This window comes from Archocentrus centrarchus, chromosome 21 (assembly GCF_007364275.1).
Source record: "Archocentrus centrarchus isolate MPI-CPG fArcCen1 chromosome 21, fArcCen1, whole genome shotgun sequence".
NCBI classification, from domain to species: Eukaryota; Metazoa; Chordata; class Actinopteri; order Cichliformes; family Cichlidae; genus Archocentrus; species Archocentrus centrarchus.
This window is the reverse complement of record NC_044366.1, coordinates 8376987-8394538: the sequence shown is the minus strand read 5'-3', so window position 1 is coordinate 8394538 and position 17552 is coordinate 8376987. Positions and strand designations below refer to the sequence as shown.

The 17552-nt window shown below is 39.0% G+C and overlaps 2 protein-coding genes across 4 annotated transcripts in view; one reads left to right on the top strand and one right to left on the bottom strand.

Annotated features, from left to right (window-relative positions):
- The window catches only part of tmem163a (transmembrane protein 163a), a 71562-nt gene extending 61522 nt beyond the window's left edge, over positions 1 to 10040 (bottom strand). For both annotated transcript variants that reach the window (XM_030758664.1, XM_030758665.1), the window contains exons 1-2: positions 9502 to 10040; positions 2940 to 3059 (exon numbers count right to left, since the gene is read on the bottom strand). In XM_030758664.1, coding sequence (XP_030614524.1) covers positions 2940 to 3059; positions 9502 to 9703 — 322 coding nt within the window. In that variant the 5' untranslated portion in view covers positions 9704 to 10040. The remainder of the gene's footprint in view (positions 1 to 2939; positions 3060 to 9501) is intronic.
- A 550-nt stretch (positions 10041 to 10590) lies between these two features.
- acmsd (aminocarboxymuconate semialdehyde decarboxylase) lies at positions 10591 to 16032 on the top strand. Of its 2 annotated transcripts, none has more exons than XM_030758443.1 (11): positions 10591 to 10697; positions 10830 to 11038; positions 12524 to 12568; positions 13321 to 13417; positions 13509 to 13558; positions 13799 to 14035; positions 14207 to 14300; positions 14554 to 14649; positions 14820 to 14992; positions 15315 to 15413; positions 15638 to 16032. In XM_030758443.1, the coding sequence occupies exons 1-11, from the start codon at positions 10694 to 10696 to the stop codon at positions 15698 to 15700; spliced, it is 1167 nt and encodes a 388-aa protein (XP_030614303.1). In that variant the 5' UTR covers positions 10591 to 10693; the 3' UTR covers positions 15701 to 16032. The 2 variants fall into 2 exon arrangements, with proteins under 2 accessions (XP_030614303.1, XP_030614304.1); XM_030758444.1 differs by having other exon boundaries at positions 10605 to 10701.
- Positions 16033 to 17552: the final 1520 nt, after the last annotated feature.

Here is a 17552-nt window from a genome sequence, read left to right as displayed (position 1 = left end):
TGACTTATTCTTTAAAAAGCCAGTCTGCAGTGAAGTAGACTTCAACAAAGTGCTTCCTCCTGTGTGTACTCCTGTACATCTAGTACTCGGTACGAATAAAACATGTAACATGTACTGAATGAACAAAATTCCATCCTTCAGTCAGCAGGAGTCTAGCCAGCTCAGTAAATCCATAGACATATGCGCTGACGTATCACAGCAATGGGCCCACCCCCTCAATGCAGCGTCTACGTATCCCTCGGCTGCATCTCGAGCCCTCTTGTCTGCAGGCAGGTACTCTTGGCGATGCCAAAGGGTAGTGCGAAGTACGAAGGCTGTATGTACACAGAGCACGGCAACAGCGGAGGATTTCAGGTTTCCAAAACTCCAAAAGTCGCCGACGTCACCGGAAAAAATCGCTAAAGTCGCTTTTTGGAAAAAAAAAGGGAAAAAAAGTTGTTGTTTGAAAAGCCGTTAAATCTAGCAACAAAGTTGCTAAGTTGGCAGCACTGCCATGCTGTCGCTTCCTGCATGATTTACGGGTGAAGCAGTGAGGGATTGAGGCGGGGCAGTGTGAAGCTGTGCAGAGAAACTGGGAGAAGAGAAAGGTGAACTGGTGGATCCACAAGTATGATTCTAACGTGACATAGACTATATCGATATAAACAATATTGTCTCATCTTATATCGAGTATGAAACTATATCGATATTTCTAAAAAACTCGATATATTGCCCAGCCCTAGCTCTCGGGCAATAGTTCTTTGGACATCGGCTGCTTTTTCACTCATTTTCAGTCCAGTCTTTGTACCTGACCATTTTCAGAGGAATATTTGTTTGTTTGTTTGTTTGTTAAGCCACTTAACACTGACCTATGGACCATCCATCTATTCTCTTCCGCTTACCCTTTTCAGGGTCAATGGAGGGCTATCCCAGCTGCCATAGGGTCAGAGGCAGGGTACACCCTGTACAGGTCACCAGCCTGTCGCAGGGCTAACACAGAGAGACAGACAGCCATTCACACACACACATTCATACCTACGGGCAATTTAGAATCACCAATTACCCTAACCCCACTAGTGAGGTTAGGACCTATGAATCACTCAAGCATAAAATAGGCTCCTAACCCAAGGGATGAATAAGTGTTGTGTCGACACATAACAGACGCAACAACAGAACCTATTTTAAATCTTTAGGCACTTTGTTACTAGCAGCCTGTTGCAGAAACACATAATTTATTCCCATTTCTTTAGCTGAATCTATGAAAAATGCCAAAGATAACACAGTTTGACAGACATAAAATTTATTTTTGCATCAACTGGGTGATTCCCTAAGAGCTATTAGATGAAAACTTGGTATATCTCGATACAGTGTTCAGTCTGCTGTTCACTAAAGCCACATCAGAAATGTTCTGAGTGGAAAGGCAGCTGTCCAGAAGCCATTCCTATTGAAGGAAAACGGGGAGAAAAGGCTGTAGTATGTCAAATTACTCAAGAACCTCACTGAAACCCAGTGGCAGCAGGTCCAATGGAGTGATGAATCAGCCAGTGATGATGGGGATCTTGTCAAAATTGATGGAAAGCACCAGATTGGCAACAGCATTGTTTTTTTCAGCATGGCAATAATCCCAAGTAGTCTGTCAATGCATTCAAAGCATGTCTGAATAGAAAAACATCCAGTGGAACAGTATCAGCCATGGACTGGCCTCCCCAGAGCCAGGAGCTCAGTTTTACTGAAGCAGTGTGGGATCATCTTGACAGAGAACAGAACAAAAGGCAGAAATATCCAAAGAAGAGCTTTAAATGTCCTTCAAGAAGCCTGGAGAAGTATTTCTGAAGACTGCTTAAAGAAATTACAAGAAAGCTGCCGAAGAGAGTTCAGGCTGTGTTAAAGAACACAGGCGGCAACACCCAATATTGATTTTCAAGCTCATTAGAAGTGTACAAACTCTGTTTTTACCATACAACAGAATCACTGCAAAACTTTCTGAGCAAAATATGAAGAAATGAGGTGTGGTGTAAGACTTTTGCACAGTACTGTACATCACTGTTATTGACAGTCCCATGCCAGCACATTATAGAGTTTATATGAGGCTAAGGATTGTCATTGCTGAAATGTGATCAAAGCCTTTGGATGAAAGTTAAAAAAACAAAAACACAATTTTACAGCATTTCCTGTATTTTTCTTTGGACCAGTAATGCCTTCAGTGCTCCTTCATTGTTTCACTCTGAGTGCAGTGTTATATATTGCTAAAATATTTTTGAATTTCTCCAACACAACAGCTGACAGAGAACATCTGAGGAATTAGTCGTGACTGTTGAACAAAGCACACAGCACTAAATCAGATTTTCACAATAAAAAAGAATGAAACTGCTGGAAAAAACCAGGTTCAGCTTCTGAAATCAGCTGCTGACATTCAGTCATTTGCTTTCCCCAAAAGCTCACTTTTATCATATTAACATGGGCAACAGGAACATGGTGAAAAAAATGTGTGTGATCTCCTCGTGTTAATTTAGTTAAATTAGTAACAGATTACATGTGCTTGGCATGAATTTTCTTCACTTTCATAACTGGGAAAGCATTCTACATAGATATTGTTTAAGCACATTAACTATGCTTATTCATCAGCATGTTTTTTACGGCATGGTATATTAGTCAAATCATTTCTCTTTACATGATTTACAGGATTTTTGTCCTGCAGCTATATACCATCTTTCATTTGTTCCTACTTTGGTTTGTTAAATCCAAAGTAGTAACCTTCCTCATGAAATAACACAAAAATGTCAAAAAAAAATTAGCTTTTTACCCTTGAAAAACTATGTAATTTAATCTTGCCTCTTTTCCAACTCCTTATGAGAGTTTTGTTAAACTTACTAGAACAACATTATGACAGGGAGGTGAGAAATAAACAGCTATACAGTCAATTCATTGCTAAATATATCAAGAAAATAGCAAGGTCTTACTGAAAGCTGCCACAGCCAGTATAAGAGTGACGACGATGGAGATCCAAGACACCCACAGAGCCTTCTTCCTGTAGCTCTGTGCTTCATGGGGCTTCAGGCGCATGCTGCTCTCCAGGAGACCTGCAGTCAGAGGAGTAAACTCTATTACAAGGACAATTCTTTCTGTGTTTTGTAAGGTTTGTTTAATGAAACGCTTTATTGTGTGATCAAAGGTAAAGTAGGTGGCAATTAGAGTTATTAATAAACTTAAAAAGGAGTTCAATCCTCTTTAACCTCGAGTAATTAATTTGGTCCCCTGAAAAAAAAAAAAAAGGTTAAAGGCAATCATGTGTCTTCGAGTCACACAGAGAATAAATGTTAAGATAAAATCTTGTTGAAGACACAAAAATTTCACTTCAACATTTTGTGCAAGTAGCGAGTTTTAGTGCAACACCAGTTATAATGAATCAGCTCCAGGTGGCCCAGCAGTTATTTATTGCAATTTTGAGCATCTACAACCATCTTCTTGTTTTATCACCTTCCAATAGATCAATGGATTTACATGCACATTATATTGTGTCATGCCTGGAAACCCAATCCATAGTATACTGTAGATCATGGATCAATCATCACACAGGAACAGCGTCTCATATTCAGTTTTGGGCACAGTGGTGCAGTGGTTAGCACTGTCACCTCACAGCAAGAAGGTCCTGGACTCAAATCCATCATGGGGCCTTTATGTGTGCAGTTTGCATGTTCTGGTTCTCTCCAGCTTCCTCCCACAGACCAGTCCAAAGACATGCATGCTAGGTTAAATGATTCTAAACTGGCTGTAGGTCTGAATGATTGTCTGTCTGTCTCTGTTAGCCCTGTGATACACTTGCATCCGGTCCAGGCTGTACCCCCCACCTCTCACCTATAAAACTAGGATCATTTCCAGCCTGACTCTGAATTTGATAAGCAGATGAAAATGATGTTACGGTAAATAAGTCGAGCATTTTTTAAATAAATCAAATTATCATATTTCATAGTTCTTTTGGGGTTGATTTACCAACTAGCCCACAGACTAGAGAGATGTGGTTTTAAAAAATGAATAACTCTTTGTCTAGGCATTCACATGCATTTCAGCCCTGCTGTGGTGTGAGACTTCTTCGCCTGAAGTCACAGACTAAACAGCCCAGATTCTGAAATGCCTAAAGCGATTTCATTGTCATGAAATGTGAGGATGGCTCTGCAGAGTCATGCATTATTTATAAGCCTGAACTTTTACATCCAAGAGAGATTGTATCTCTGTTGTATTTTTTCTTCTTTTTTTTTTCTTGAAATGTGGCCTGGGGACTGTCACAGTTGTCACAAAAAACAAGTTGAGAATGGGAACTAATAAAGGGGAAAACAAGACTCTGTTAACCTCTGAACTCACTGAAGCACAGGTTTGGAATACAATTTCAGATCATCATTTGAGATTTATTTTAAAATCTTCGTTTATTGTTCATTTATGCATAATGAAAAATTAAAAATGAGTGAGTCTTAAGGTATAAGAAGAAGATTTTACAGTTAAATTTGTAACTAAAACTGGGACTGAAACCATTTATTTATATTTACAGTTGCTACTGAATGCTCTCTATCATTTCTTTTTACACTGGGACACTGTGCTATGCTCAAGTCATGAGTTATTAAAAATCAGTTTTAAATGGTTTGGACATGGTGACCCACCTCTTCCACACCCGCTCTATTTTTCAAATAAACAAACCGTTCTTCTGTTAAACTCCAATCGAAAGGTTACAGTGGTTACGTGCTCAAAACTCCCCTAAAATGGCAACACAGCTCTGGACTGAAAGTCTGAACATATCTGCGTCACAAAGGAGGAAAAACTGCTGATAAAAAGCTGATAAGTCACAAGATTGTTTCTTAAAGTAAATGGGGTTCTACAATGCTACTAAAAAGACACACCTGATGGCTGAACTTCTTTTCATTGGTGCCAAATCAGATACTTTTGAGAGTAAAAGGAGAGCTATGTTGGGACTCAAAGAGAAAAATCATTTTTAAAAGAATGGTGAACATTGAAACAGCAAAGCTAAAAAAAAAACAAACAAAAAATGCAAAATCACAAATTGAACAGAATACAACCAGTAGGGAGTTTTTAAGACTTTCACTGTCATCAACATCTTTCAAACTCTACACATCAATTTGTAATACAGGCTGTTTAAGAATTTAAAGAAAGCAAAGAAATTAAAGACCAAGCCGATCACAGCAGTGCGCTTCTTTTATCAGATTTCATATATTCCTTCAGAATCACAGAATACATTTCACACATGCCCTGAGTACTTCTAAAGAACTGTCAAATTTCCCCACAGTTTCCACAAGAGCCTCATGTTTTCAGAGTATCTTTATTCCTGCAGAGAAGCTTGTTGCTCAGCAGTCTTTGTTACAGCCACATTTCACAACCTTTGGTTTAGTTACTTTTGCACCACTACACCCCAACAGTAATAAAGTTCATTATCATTATTTCCCTTCCCTTTTTTAATTGCACCACTTTTGCACTGTGAGTGGCCAGCTCACCCTGCACGCAGCCCTTCTTATTGCTACATCAGACTGTTAGTCTGGCATGCGTGCAGACAGAAGGAGACAGTTCAGACAGACCATCCAGTGGGAGTTGGTGCTGCAACTCAGATATAATCCCTCACCAGATTCCTCCCACCGAAAGTGACCAACTGTTCCAAATAAAGCACTGCTTGCTTTGGTTTAGTTTTAATCTTGGCCCAAACTATATGAAAGCAGTTTGTACCCTAAACAAAAATGTAAAACTATGCCTGTAAAAAGATACAGTGTAGCACAAGTGTCTTTTACTAAGAGAGAAAAAAAGCCCCCATGTTTGGAAGTTACTGAGAATAAAAGTTTATGGAGACTTTAACTTGATGTATTAATTTTTATAGCTCTCACAATAATAGTTTACTGTTTCGGTGTCGTGCTTGTGTTGGTTTCATAAAAAAAAATATATAAAATTGTTGACATGAATGGGAAAATATCAAAACTCAACCTTTTTTTGGTAACATTGTGACGCATGAAAAAAAAAAAAAACACTTACCCCATGACTTGTTCTAGCGGCAACAGATTTTCTTTTCTTTTTTAAATGCCAAAAAATTCAAAGAAAATTAGAAGAGTCACATGGGCTGTGTTAAAAGGGAGCTAAAAATCATCTAGAAGGCTGCAGTCGGGGCAAATTGGGATTTGTGTGTGATATTATTAGGACACAAATCTATTGACACAGTCACATATTAGGAGCATTTAATATGTTTAAAAAGGACTTTAAACCAAACATGCAAGGTCAATCATATTTTTGTAAAAGGCCAGACAAGCAAAGTGCCAGTCAAACATTAGCAATATTTCAAACAATATTAATGAGCCATGTTATGTGACCTATTTTAGTTGATATTTGTTCTGACTGTAAGAAACTTATCTTACAACATGAACTTAACATGTTGCAAGCAAGGTGCAAGGAGTGATCTTCTCTGGATATTAATTGGTAGCAGATACATGAATTAGTTCTCACATTAAGTAAAACACTCAAAGCACAGTTAACTGAGGCCTCAGCGAGTGGAATTTTTAAACTAACTTCTCACTCCCTACTAATTTCAAAATGACAAATGGGTCAGAAATCACACCAGCATAAAGTGTCTTAGGAAGGTGTTGGGACATCACTTCCCACCAGAGCAGCTACACGTTGATTCTTGATTATCCCAAAAGATATTTCTTTATTTGGTGTTTTGTTAATGGTCATGGACAGCACCGTCTAACATCTCAGTTCAAAATCTGCAGTACGTCTTTAGTTAGGGAAAGATCTGATTACTGGAAGGCCATAGCAAGTGATGCACATCATATCAGTCATACAGTTGCCTCTCATGCCCTAATGCTGGAGTACAAAGGGTCAGTAGACCCCCTCTCACCAGTTTAGAAATGTTTCAATATGGGATAAACATGATCATTAGGAACAACTTTGTACTGATTTGAAGTGACTTGTCACTTTAAAAACAACTTGACCCAAAGCATGTTATGAGAACCCCACCCCCACCCCCACCCCTCACAGCATAACAGAGCCACTGGAAAGTTAAAGCTGGGACCAGTCTGTATATTTTGGAGTGGAAAATGTTACTAATTAATACTTTGTAATACATTCTTTTATAGATGGCTAATTACATTTTTGTATAGTCTTACTATAATAATAATATAATAATAATAATAATAATAATATAATAATGTCTGCTAATTGGTTAATAATTGGTTTTTAAACCATCTATGAGCATTTGATGAATGCCATTATAAAACTGCAACTAATGTTGCATAACTTCATGAATAGTTAATAAATACTCTTTAGTGTATCTGTAAACACACTGTTTGGATGACCGTTATAAGACTGAGATTGATGTTTTTAATAGTTACTTTGAAGAAAAACTGTAAAATAACTGTTTACTAAAGTTTAAGTAGTTATCAGTTCCTTAGTATATAATTCAAGGGAACTGAAGCTAAGTAACTGGCTTTCTGCTTGAGTGTATGCATGCTTTTGTGTGTGTGTGTGTGTGTGTGTGTGTGTGTGTGTGTGTGTGTGTGTGTGTGTGTGTGTGTGCGCGCGCGCGTGCGTGCGTGCGTGCGTGCGTGCGCATGTGAGAGGAAGAAAGTGGGACAGCATGGTAAATCACTTTGCTCACATGATCCCCAGCTGGGGGGATCACACAGAAGGCATGTGCTCAACATCTCCTCATACGTCTCTCCGTGACTCACACACAAGTTTGTGTGCGTTTGTATGCTTCTCTCTCTATTTCTGTCTCTCTCCTGACACTTGTCTCTTTCACACCTTTCTTTTCTAAAAATAATGACCACGAGGCACGCATCTCAAACCGCCGATTACACCCTTCCCGTATCAACATGTGCATGAGGAAATACAAGAGAGATACTCCTGAGAGGAGTGTGAAAAAACCTGCTCCTGACCATATGTAACCCTGCTGTGTGTCTTATTATCTCATCAGACATCAAGATGTGTATCATGTATTGTGTATATACTTTAGTAAGATCGATATATACACCGAGCATTATCAGGAGGTACGTTTATGTAAATCAGAGAGGTGTGAAGAGAATTGGGGGAGGAGGGTGAAAGAGAGGCTGTGAATGTGAGAAATATGTGTGCATGATGTACAGCAGTGGTGCTTAAACCAGCATTTCCTTCAGTTGCTTGACTTTTAAAATGAACTTTCCTCTTTTTTCCTCCTTACAGCTTTTAATATTGCTGTAAGTAATTACTTTTACTTATATTGCCTTGCTTGTTATCATGAGCAAAGCACCACAACTGATTGCAAACATATCAAGTGGATCCTACACAAATTTATGGCCTCACAAATCATTTGTGCAAGAATCATATTAAGGCCTATTGTTGTATTTAATTGTAACAGCGCCCTCTAAAGGCTGCAGTTGCAAACAAGGGGATGTCAGTTAAGTGGTGTGATTATACAGCAGTGATGGGGGTTAGGGTTGATGGTTGGGATTACTACAGTAAACTGCCATTTCACATAGAAAGTCACTGTTTCTTTTAACGTTACTAAGAATAAGGGTCTTCTAACCAAAACCTTGAACTTTCTCTAAACCTAATGAGAATGCCTGAAACTTAAAATAGCCAGAGGCAAAGGCATTCACAGGGGCTGTTCAGGAGGGATTTTGGGCCAGTTTTATACATAAAATTAATAAGTTTAAATAACACACTACACTGCCTTAAAATCAGTGTCAAAGGTAACTGAAGTTCTATATGTATGTTCTTCTTAAGAAATTAGAAATCTGCCATTTGACATGTATGCTCAAGCTAGTTACAAAAATCATTCTTGTTTCATCATTCAATATGATCCCAAATGTGGATTTCAGCTCTTAGAAATAATCAGTAATCAATTAATACTAAATTTCAGCTATTCATCATTGCTCTAGACATGCTAGATCACATTACAAGGCTATTGATGGAAAAGCTGTTTAATTACCATGCTGAAAAATCTAATAAACATTCACTATATTTAATAAACCCAAACTTATTGCCTATATTGTATGAGCAAGGCTCTGTTTTTAAATTCATTGGGGATTGTTTTGTTTCGAATGTTTTATGCATATTGAATAATGAACTCGAATATATTAGTTGAAAATATTAGTTGAAAAGTGATGAAGCAAATGCAAAGGAACACAGGAGGGTTTGTGAAACATGCATGTAAACGACCAGCCTCTAGTTGCATGTCTTAAAAAATGGCAACTTTGTCCCCCAGGCAATGTAGGCCAATGTCTGCAAATGAATGAATGAATGAATGGGTCTAAGGGCTGAAGCAATTTTAAAGCTTTAAATTCTGATCTGGTCTGTTATGAATCCTGCTGATGAATGACTGCCATTTATTATTCAAAGAGGAGCAGACTAAAAATACCTCACGAGTAAAAATAACCATCCCATCTCTCCAGGGCGACCCCCCCCCCCCCCCCCCCCCCCCCCCCCCCCCTGCACGCACATGAGCATCCATAACTTTCACAATACATTCTCAAACCTGACATGGGTATGCCAAGTTACCTTCTCCTTCCACCGTGTCTGTGATTTTCATCTCCTGGCCCACGGTGAATGACTCAGGCTCCGTGGGGGTTTTGGCTTGCTGGTGATTGTGGTTGGTGAAGCCATCCGGGGCGCACTGGCCGTTCCGCACCGCGGCCGGGCAGGGATCCACAACAGTCGGGTCTGGGACGGGGTAGGACTCTTGGGTCACCTGGTCTGTCATTCTTACTGCGGTTGTTTTGTTTTCAGTCTCAGAGGAAGATGAGGATGATGAAAAAAGAAAGATTCACACCGGTTCGATAAGTGCAGCAGCCATCCAGCGCGTCCAATATGCCACCGGTGTCGACTCCGTTGCGCAGAGGGGAGAGAGAAGAGATGGCGATAAGACAAGATGGGAGATAAAGGATTTATCTTCCTAGCATCAGCAGCGAAGCAACTCCCTCTGAGAGAACTCAGCACTGTGGGATCAGTGTAAATACCCTGCAGGCTGAGCCAGTTAGACACAGTTTAGGGTTAGATGCGACAATGCGATAAATTGCTGAGATCTGCTGTGAATCTAGCAGGCGGTACCTTCAAGTTTTTCCCCCCTCCTCCCTTTCCTGATTCTCTCCTCCCCCCATAACTCAGCTTCTAATTCAGAATCAGAACATGAGGTGACATCTGCCCTGAATTACCCAAGCATTTTTACAGTTTCTCTTTCAGTTTGCCAAGATTTATGCACAAAGAAGACCCATAGCCCAACCCCTGCACCTTCAGAGAGGGATTCTATAGGCTACTGAGCAACTTAATGGCCTGCATAAATATAAATTGCTGCCACAACTGACCTTAAAAATATTTAAATGTTAGATTAATTGGTAATTCTAAATTGGCCGTAGCTGTGGATGTGGGCGTGAATTGTCTGTATCACCTTGTTACCCCTTTGATGGCCTGGACACCTGTCCTGGGTGTACCCTGCTTATTAGCTCAAGCTCGCACCCCTGGCTGGGTGAACAACCTTAATGTAACACCAGGTGGCGTCCTCGAGCATGTGCAAGCGATGACATAAAGTTGGCTGATGAGGATGATGTCGGTGAATTTCAGACTGCGCAGCCTAGATAAATCAGACACAAAAACAAGACGCAACCATGATGTGACATCCTGCAACATAATCATGCGTCTAAGCAAGATCATGAGCACGAAATTCAGACTCGGTATAATGAAGGCAGCCAGTTAAATGAGTAGGTTTGTGTGTATCTGTTATTAGTGGGTCGTAAATGCATTTTGAAAACAAGTTGATGGTTCTGAATTTCAATATTAATGACCTTACAGAGCCATCAGACTAATGATCTGACTTTCTGTTTGTTTCAAAGATTGGGCAATAAATGTCCCAGCAGCAGCGGGAGCAGCCATTCACCTGTCGGTCATTGGTTTCAGGCTGAGGGCGGGGAGTGAATTTGCCCGCACTTTTTCCAGGATATCGTGGGCAGCAGACTTTTTACGTTTTCCGAGACTAACCCTAGGGATGAAGGTTGATATTCACAATCATATTTTACCAAAGGAGTGGCCCGACCTGAAGCAGGTAGGCACTGCAAGCAAGCTGATTTGGGTCTTAACAGCACGCAGCTTCAGCGTTAAGTAAACCCGCAGTTTACAGATCAGATCTCACTTGGAGTGGGTCAGTGGGTTAAAAAAAATATATATATATTTGTATCACTTCCCTAGCTTGAACTGTGGCTATTAAATGCTAGTAATGTGTAATCTATAGACCTGTTCAGATGGATTTCAGCAAGGAGAGTAACAGTCCACATAAATCTGTGCTGTCTATGGATGGTTAAACTTTAATCAATAGACATTGGACTTGGTTTATCTGTTCCTGCCCTTATGTCTCTGTCGCTGCCTGGCTAATCATTTCCCACATTTAGAGCTGAACGGAAGGCATGGGCTAAAGCCTGAGGATCCTGGAGGATCTCAATGCATCCTTTTTTTTTTTCCAAGTGAAGGAAAGTATATATATATATATGTATATATATATATTTATATATATATATATATATATATATATATATATATATATATATATATATATATATATATATATATATGTATATGTATGTATATGTATGTATATGTATATATGTGTATATATATATATATATATATATATATATATATATATATATATATATATATATATATATATATATATATATATATATATATATTTCCTGCATAAATCAAAACTCAGAGTGATTATTATACATGCTGCTGGATATTTACAACATTTCTAAATTAATTGCATGAAGAGTTTCTGACAAATTTTTAAAAATGTAGGACAAAAGTCAATGTAAACAAAACAATTCATTAAAAAGTGTTGCATTCACTTGAAACAAATGTGTCGACCTGGCAGATGTGTGAAACATCATTTCAAAACTATTTGGGGGAATCTTTCCCAAAAATTCTGGAAAAAAAAAAAGGAATCAAGGCAGTAAAGCAGTCTTACCATGTGGTCTTAGTTGGTATTGAGGTCCTAAATTCTTAAGCGCAACATTATTTGAACTTTATATCAACTTCACTGTTAAACTGACATGGAGACATTTCACTTACAGCCACCTTTCAGTGAAATGGCTTCTTGAGACCATTGATCCACGCCTCAAACACGGATGTAAAACCCATCTTGCATTTTGAAAAACTGAAGCTCCTGTGTCGCATCATCTAAGTACACCGTGGAGCTGATTTGCATGGATATGAAAAAGGGGCTTTTCTAGCAGTATTGCTCACATAGATCTTTTGCAGCTTCATTTGTATGCAAAATGTGTGAGCAGCCTCAAAAGGCAATGTCTTAGTTATTCTGGGTGGATAGTCCTGTAGGATGATGACCAAACCCTCACAGATGGGATAATAAAATCGATACAGGCTCTTCTGGCAGGGTGGGAGATCCTGAATACTGATCTTGTTTACAAACACAACAAATCTGCAGTCAAATCCATCATATATCCATCACATATTTATATGTGATATTTTAGTATTTAAGGATTAGTAATCCTGTATTTTTCACGTGTTTCAGAGGTATGGCTATGATGGATTTGTCCAGCTTCACCATCACTGCAAGGTAAATAACTATTTTCTCTATTTTCTTATGCAGATACAGACAGGGTACAGGTGCAGGAACACTTACGCACTGCATACTTTGTTGAGCACACAGCAGATTCATCCCAGCTGGCGGCTGCTTCCACCCCGTGGACCTGCCAGGTTGGTCCTGGCTACGTGAGCAGCTGCAGAACTCAGCGAGGGGCCACTGCATCAGTAGAGTGATTCAGTTCAAACAGACGTAACCCGTCCGGACACAGAGCAGCCTGGCACTTATAGCCAGTGCAACTTTTATCATCAAACATGGGTTGAGCATTTTGGTATTAAGAAAGTGTACCTAAGAATGAACAGTTTAATCTTCAGAATTAATGCTTGAGCTCAAATTATTGATATTGTTTTGTTTTTTTTTAAGAGACTCTTTGTTACACAGGTATGGATTCACCCAGGAAATATTTAATAAAAAATCAACTGTCTGCTGCCATCATGTGGTTCAGTTTTGTTAGTAAATCTAAAAGTCACATTATGACTCTGGCACGCTTTCTATGTTCTGTTGTAAATAAAATATGGGTTTATGAGATTTGCAAATCATTGCATTCAGTTTTTATTTGCATTTTACACAACGCCCCAACTTTTTCAGAATTGGTATTATAAAAATGACCAAGAACATGAAAAGAAATCTGTCCACAGACAATCCAAGGAAAAGAAAAGAAAGGGAATGTGTTAACTGTAGTAATTTGAACTAGACCTGACAGTGGTCTTAATGTTGTGTTTTAGGGTGAAGCAAAGATGATGAAGGATGGGAAGGTTTTCCGGGTAATTCAAGAAAACTGCTGGGATCCAGATGCTCGTATACGGGATATGGATAAACACGGTAAATGCACAGACACAAATGATAGTTTCAGCTGTTTGTTAGTTTCATCTTATCGATACCTGAAAGCAGTTTTTCCTTCCATGGTCTTCAGGTGTCACTCTGCAGGCCCTTTCAACCGTTCCTGTGATGTTCAGTTATTGGGTAAATGCAGTCAGTCAGAACAGCAGTTAGATCTAAAGCTTCAGAGTGGTGTTTACTGTGTCTCAGATAACTGAGTTATGCCTACCAGTACTAATAACAAAGAAGCAAACTTTGCAATACCACAATCTGCTTAACTAACTTCTTCAATCTAAAAGTATCCACACGAAAATAAAGAATGTGACAAAAACACATTTCGTTTTCAGATATATTTACTTGTTTTTTCTTCTGTTTTAATCTCAGGCTAAACCTCATGACACACTGGATCTCTGTATTCTTTTAAATGATAGTTTGGCTCACTCAGTGCGTAGCCACCCCAAGAGGTTTGTGGGCCTGGGCACGGTGCCCATGCAGGCCCCTGATTTAGCTGTGCTGGAGATGAGGCGCTGTGTTAAAGAGCTCGGTTTCCCTGGGGTCCAGATTGGGTCGCATATCAACAACTGGGACCTCAATGCCTCCGAACTCTATCCCTTCTATGCTGTGAGACTTTACATCCTTGCATAATAAGATGGGGATCATGGTGATGGTATTACTAATTGCGCTTACATTTTCTATACAGCTAATTGGTTCCACTAATTTCAATTTTTATTTATGGCCTAATTTCTCATTCACTGATGAATACTGATCCTGCAGTGTGTGTCTTCACTGCAGGAAGCAGAGGAGCTGGGCTGTTCCATATTTGTCCACCCATGGGACATGCAGACAGATGGAAGGATGGCTAAGTATTGGCTACCCTGGCTAGTGGGTGAGGGAGATGGAGTGGGAACTGGTCTAGTCAGCTAATGATATAAACAGCACTAATTTTGGGTTTTATAGAATGACTGATTAAGTAATCAGTAATCATTTCTCCATTTTATATTTAGCTCTCAGATGCTATTTAATGCTTTGTGAATATGGCCAATGACACATCTGCTTCTACCACTTACCATACAGTTATATGCTTTAAGTTCATAGGAAAAAATAAATCTTTTTTTTTTTTAATCTTTTCCCTTCCAAAGGTATGCCATCTGAGACAACCATGGCTATTTGCTCGATGATATTTGGTGGTATCTTTGAGAGATTTCCTAAACTGAAAGTCTGCTTTGCTCATGGAGGTATAGAAGAGATAACATCTTACTCATCATTTTGGTTTCCATATCACAGTAGTATATTGAAATCATTAGGCAGCCAATTTCAGTGTATCCTTACTTCATGCTCAATTTAAGATGAAAGAAAGCACTGTGTTGTTGTTTGACCTTTAGTACCTGTGCTCATTTGGTTACAGGTGGCTCTTTCCCATTCACTGTTGGCAGAATTGAACACGGCCACAAAGTCCGCCCTGACCTGTGTGCAGTCGACAACGATATCAGTCCACGGAAATACCTCGGTTCTTTTTACACTGACTCCCTAGTTCATGACCCCGCCTCCCTGAAGCTGCTCATTGATGTTATTGGAAAAGTGAGCTGGTGTCCAACATTCATTCAGCCCACGGGTCATACCTCTTTGATGGCAAGGGAGGGTTGATAGATTCAAAAGGCAGTGAAGGAGTACAGGAGACAGTTTTGAGCATAGAGAATGTGGGGGTGGGGTGGCTGTAAATATTTCAGCCATTATTTCTGTAAAACCACTTTAACCTTGGCTTAGATTCAAAAAGCTGTGTGGCACAGTGCAGCACTGATGTGTGGAAACATTGATGTTTCAGAATGGCTGTGCTGATGGCAGGAGCTATTCCTATTTTCACCACTTCATAATTTTCTAAGTTCACATTTTCTTGTTCCAGGATAAAGTGATGCTGGGAACAGATTACCCATTCCCACTCGGTGAGCTGCAGCCAGGATCACTCATTGAGTCAATGGATGAGTTTGACGACACACTGAAGGTAGCAGCATTCTCCTTTCATTCATTTACACAATACACGAAGAACAATTTTGTTGTGATGAATCTCTCACACATGGTAAGAAAGGAAAGACTTTATATTAGCGCAAATAATAAGTAATGTTGAATGTTAAAAACCAGCCAACATATTTTAAAATAGGTTAAAAGTTTGTTGTAGATTTTAATGGATGATTTTTTTAATAAAATAATGACACTTTTGTGTTGCAGGATAAACTGCTTGCCGGAAACGCACTAGAATTCTTGGGACTGAAGCGCGAGCATTTTATATAACATGATGCTGCAATACAACTGCTTAGATTGACAGTGATTAAGTGCAAGTGATTTTTCCAAATATTACTGTATGAATGATTTGAAAACATCTTTTTAATTACAGAACATTTTTATTGTTATTTAGCATGATAAAGTAAGCATTGTACCTTGTTTGTTTTTTTTGCTTAGACTCAATATAAAAAGTGGATCTAAGAAGAGACATTTGAGGTTGTTATTGTCAGTATGTATTCTATTCTATTTATATCATAATAGTAATGTTTGAATGTAACTAATTTTCCATCTGTTTTAAGTTGCAGCCTTTTGGTAGGCTATAAATAAAAATGCTAATATGATGACATAGCCCGTTATGCTGCTATGGTTGTTACTCACTGTTGATGTAGTACTCTATTTCATACAGTAAAATGGCTTTGACCACTCAGATGATGCAGTTCATCTGCTGCAGATAGTTCTTTGGCCTGCCACTTGTCCAGTACGCATCCAGTTTCTTCAGATTTTTTAAGGACATACTGCACATTATTCTGAGAAATGCCAAACTTTCAGCAAATAGCTCTCTGGGAATCTTCTTGTTGATGCAAAAATAATATTTTATGTCTGTCAAACTGTGTGCTCTTTTACATTTTTCATAGATTCGGCTAAATAAGTGGGAACAAATTATTATTATTGTTTTTGTGACAAGCTGCTAGTAACAAAGTGCCTCAAGATACAATTCAACCCGTTAATGCCAAGTGTATCATATTTGAAACATTTGTCAGTTTTTGAGACTTCTACATCATCAGTTACATTTTTTCCCTGAAAAACCTAAATAAATTGCACAATACATTTTTCAGCATACGCGTCTGAAACCTGAGGTTGATTGTGCCTTAGCTCTGAAGCTACTGAACAGTTTGCCACTCTTCCTTTGTGCTGTTCACGCTGTGGCCTCGTTTAAAAGGCAGCTTCAAACTCGTATGTTTAGACAGGCATTTGAGTCGTGCTATGTGTTTATGTTAATTTTGTTTGCTTGTGTGTCTCCGTGTCATTATTATGATGTTGATTGTTTCTTACTGAATCTGCTGTAAAGCACTTTGTGACTGTTCTCATCTTGCCTTGACTTACTTACTAAATGGAAGCTAAAGTTTGTTTTTCTGTGACCCGATGGTCTCTGTGTCCATGTGTATTCTCCTTTTCTCTTGCAAGAACTGTTAACTGTTATTTCAGCTTCTCTTCTGTCTCTTAAGTGTTTCTGGATTTCATCTGTGAGCCACACATTCCTGGTGGGTTCACTTTTGAAACAATGAAAATTTGGGACATTGACCAGGTCTGTGAGATGAAGGGTCAGAGGATAAAATCCTATCCAGTCCCACATAAAACAGGACATCTGGACACCCAAAGCACTGATTGTTATTATGGTGATCAGTGGTTTCAGCCTTTGATGAACGTGTCCATTTCAAATTTAAATCATCAGTAGCCTGTAAAAAACAATTAGCTGTAAACTTTAAAATATATATTTATGATATAAATTATTTTAAAAATTTCTTCCGTTATAAGGGGACTTTAATAAAATACAGACACAGCCCTCACGCTTAAAAGGTAGGAACACATATGTAAGAATGCTGTTCATTGACTAGACCTCAGCATTCAACATTGCCATCCCACAGGGACTCTTTAAGAAGCTCCTCTCACTTGGGCTGATACCTTCTCTCTGTAATTGTCTGCTGAACTTCCTGTCAGACAATTCCCAGTCAGCCAGGGCTGGAAACCAGACATGAACATTCCTCAGAGGTGCGTGCTGAGTCCACTGCTGTACACCTTCCTCACATTTGACTGTGTGCCCTCCCAGACCAACACCACAGTGATTGGGCTGATTATTGAT

Bases quoted from the DNA above. Each gene is read 5' to 3' on its own strand.
- acmsd (XM_030758443.1), top strand. The intron at 14,301-14,553 runs GTGAGGGAGATG...TCCCTTCCAAAG, and splicing joins TTGGCTACCCTGGCTAGTGG to GTATGCCATCTGAGACAACC. The intron at 14,650-14,819 runs GTATAGAAGAGA...ATTTGGTTACAG, and splicing joins AGTCTGCTTTGCTCATGGAG to GTGGCTCTTTCCCATTCACT.